This window comes from Littorina saxatilis, unplaced genomic scaffold (genome assembly GCF_037325665.1).
Source record: "Littorina saxatilis isolate snail1 unplaced genomic scaffold, US_GU_Lsax_2.0 scaffold_644, whole genome shotgun sequence".
In the NCBI taxonomy this organism is placed as follows: Eukaryota; Metazoa; Mollusca; class Gastropoda; order Littorinimorpha; family Littorinidae; genus Littorina; species Littorina saxatilis.
In genome coordinates this window covers 72501-76000 of record NW_027128674.1, presented here as the reverse complement: position 1 = coordinate 76000, position 3500 = coordinate 72501, and the positions used below count along the sequence as shown (strand labels likewise).

Here is a 3500-nt window from a genome sequence, read left to right as displayed (position 1 = left end):
CGACAACGAGATTAGGAACATCGAGGTATTCGAAGTGTGGGCCGAACCTGGAATAGAATCCGGGTGCCACCCCCAGATGGAGTTCTTCATGTGTGCAACGTTCTTCCCCAGATGTAGCGAAGAGCACGGAAACGTCACCATGCCTTGTCGGAACTTTTGCCAAGGTAAGAATTCGTAAACGTAGACCTCTCTTAGATTTGGTGAAATCAATTTCGCGAAGGCTACTTCACGAAGCTCTCTACACGAAGCTTTAGCACTGGGGCGGGGATGTAGCTCAGTCGGTAGCGCGCTGGATTTGTATTCAGTTGGCCGCTGTCAGCGTGAGTTCGATCCCAGGTTCGGCGGAAATTTATTTCACAGAGTCAACTTTGTGTGCAGACTCTCTTCGGTGTCCGAACCTCCCCCCGTGTACACTACATTGGGTGTGCACGTTAAAGATCCCACGATTGACAAAAGGGTCTTTCCTGGCAAAAATTGCTTAGGCACAGTTAATAATTGTCTACCTATACCCGTGTGACTTGGAATAATAGGCCGTGAAAAGTAAATATGCGCCGAAATGGCTGCAATCTACTGGCCGTATAAAATTTCATCTCACACGGCATCACTGCAGAGCGCCTAGAACTGTACCCACGGAATATGCGCGATATAAGACTCATTGATTGATTGATTGATTGATTGAATATGTTGGTTGAAAAAACTTCGCGAAGTCTTCAAGAAGTCAACGTTGGGCTTAATTAAATACAGCCTTTACAGTGATATATATAATTATGTTCATTTTAGTGCACCAACTTACCAACAAATGGGACTCAGTTTCATATTATGTTATGGCTACCAGCATTAACAACCTAACATTTTGAATTTAAAGATCAAGATGAGTTCTTGAAATAAATAACTTTTGGGGGGATTACGGGTGTTGATGATACACTTGACCCTCACAAAAGTACCGAAAGAAATTGTGGCATCTTACTGGCAGGATAATATTTGTGTCGCAATTGAGCGGCATTAAACCCGTTACTTAGGCTGTATTTTTTGTTTCTGGACATGCGTATTTACTTTCGATTACGGTCGGCATAGTTATGGGGGGGTAATTGATATATATCTTAATATTGTCCTTAGAGAATTCCCTCAGTGAATGTCGGGCTTCTATCCCTATCGAGATAGTGTGCAGCGACATAGTCGCGCTACCGAAGCGTTGTTCCTGCATGCGTGTATTCGTGTTTTCCAAACTGTGAGACAATCGCTGTGAGCTTGGGATCTGTATCTTGCGCATGCGTGCAAACAGATGAGTTCGGACACCGGGAAGAGTCCGCACAAAGCGGATATATACATTCCTCACCTAAACCCAGGTTCGAGCCCATTCTGATAGTGACGAACTACACGGTTATGAGATCAGCGCACTACCGACTGAGCTACGTCCCCGTCCCTCATCAATTATTCATGCTGTTTTCTTGTGAAACACACCGGAATCAAATTATCCCTCAGATTTATTGATGGCCGCAGGAGCGGTCATCTATTGCAATGGGTTCGGAGATCTGACATGTCTCGTTTTGTTACCGTTCTCACGAGATCAGTTACAGTTTCTCTCTCTCTCTCTCTCTCTCTCTCTCTCTCTCTCTCTCTCTCTCTCTCTCTCTCTCTCTCTCTCTCTCTCTCTCTCTCTCTCTCTCTCTGTAACAGTGTTTGTATGTCTTTGTCTGTGTCTCCCTCAGAGTCTCTCCGCTTCTGTCTTTCTATGTCTGTCTCTGTTTATGTGTATGTGTGTGTGTCTCTCTCGCTCTCTCGCTCTCGTTCTCTCTCTCTCCCATCCGACTCCTGGCACACAGGTCTAAGCAGAGGTTAACTTGAGTGCACGTGTACCTAACAGGAGGGGGGTGATTCGGGTCAGAAGTGGGGTAAAGCACTTTGGTCTTCAGTCTTTGGGTTATAGCTTTCAGTGGAGAAGATGCCATCATGAAATTGCACTATGCTCTACTATTTATTGATGGCCGCCCTCTTTCTTCAATTAGCTGAGGGCGGTGAACATGCGTCGTTGTTTGCCGTTCTCATGAAACATAAGTAATCAATGTATCCACTTGATTATATTCACAACAGGGACCTATCACTCTTCTTTGCATGTTTGTATGCCTACGGATTTTCAAATACTCTGCAACACATGTAACCCAAATTCAATATGTGCCCGTACAATACCCACTTCTTTTATGAAAACATTGCTTCGGCCATGTTGATTTTAATCAACCAATTTTCTTGTTCTTATTTAATATTGTGTTCCAACAGAGGTCCAGGACGCGTGTTACGGCAAGGGAGACAAACTGAACATCGACTGCGAAATCTTCTTGGAAGACCCCTCCAAATGTCTTCCGGCGCCTACCACGCCAACGACAACGACAACATCAACAACAACGGTCACCCCAGTCACGACAACCCCTGTCATGTCCACGACACCTTTCAGTAAGTTGAACGGGATAGTGTGTTTGTTGATGACACAACCATTTGATAATGATGATGTTGGTGGTAGTAGTTGAGATGATGATGGTGGTGGTGGTAGTAGTTGAGATGATGATGGTGGTGGTGGTAGTGGTTGTGATGATAATGATGATGATGTTGATGATGATGATGATGATGTTTTATGAGGATTGTGGAGGTGAAATTGGTGGTGATGATGGTGGTGATGTTGTTTTTGTTGGTGTCGATGATGATAGTTATGATGTGGTAGTGGTAACAAAAATAGTAAGACTGGGTGGCCGAGTGGTAACGCACTTGCGCTCGGAAGCGAGAGGTTGCGTGTTCGACCCTGGGTCAGGCCGCAATTTTCTCCCCCCTTTCCTAACCTAGGTGGTGGGTTCAAGTGCTAGTCTTTCGGATGAGACGAAAAACCGAGGTCCCTTCGTGTACACTACATTGGAGTGTGCACGTTAAAGATCCCACGATTGACAAAAGGGTCTTTCCTGGCAAAATTGTATAGGCATAGATAAAAATGTCCACCAAATACCCGTTTGACTTGGAATAATAGGCCGTGAAAGGTGAATGTTCGCCTAATAGGCTTGAAGTTTGCTTGACGATGTGAATGCGTTATATATTGTGTGTAAAAAATGTCTGTTTGTCTGTCTGTCTGTAAAAAATTCCATTTCAAACGGCAGAAATTAATATGTAAAGCGCGGAGAGCACAGTTGTGGTTCGCGCTATATAAGCTCCCCATAATCATAAATAAATAAGAGTCATGATTTTACTTTGGTCATGACAACGACAGAATTCAAGAGAACAATAATGTAAATGAAGAAACAAAACAGAACCAGAACCAACACATACTGCACAGCTAGCTTTTAGTGTCAATCTGAAACCATAATTTTCATCCAAAACAAACTGTACATTTTCTGTCAATGATAAAAAAAGTGTCGTTGGCATCATCACTGTCTTTTTTAATTTCACAGAGGAGGAGTGTCGACCAATCTCGATCGAGTGGTGCCGCCATTTTGGTCACGTGAACGGAAGTGCTCCCAACA

General features: G+C 43.9%; 1 protein-coding gene across 1 annotated transcript in view; it reads left to right on the top strand.

The window, feature by feature from the left end:
• Window positions 1–3500, top strand: part of LOC138957025 (uncharacterized) — a gene marked incomplete at its 5' end in the record, with an annotated part of 46105 nt that continues 42605 nt past the window's right edge. Inside the window, 3 exon segments of the mRNA XM_070328199.1 lie at window positions 1–164; window positions 2275–2448; window positions 3429–3500. The exon segment at window positions 3429–3500 is cut by the window's right edge and continues 174 nt beyond it. Coding sequence (XP_070184300.1) covers window positions 1–164; window positions 2275–2448; window positions 3429–3500 — 410 coding nt within the window.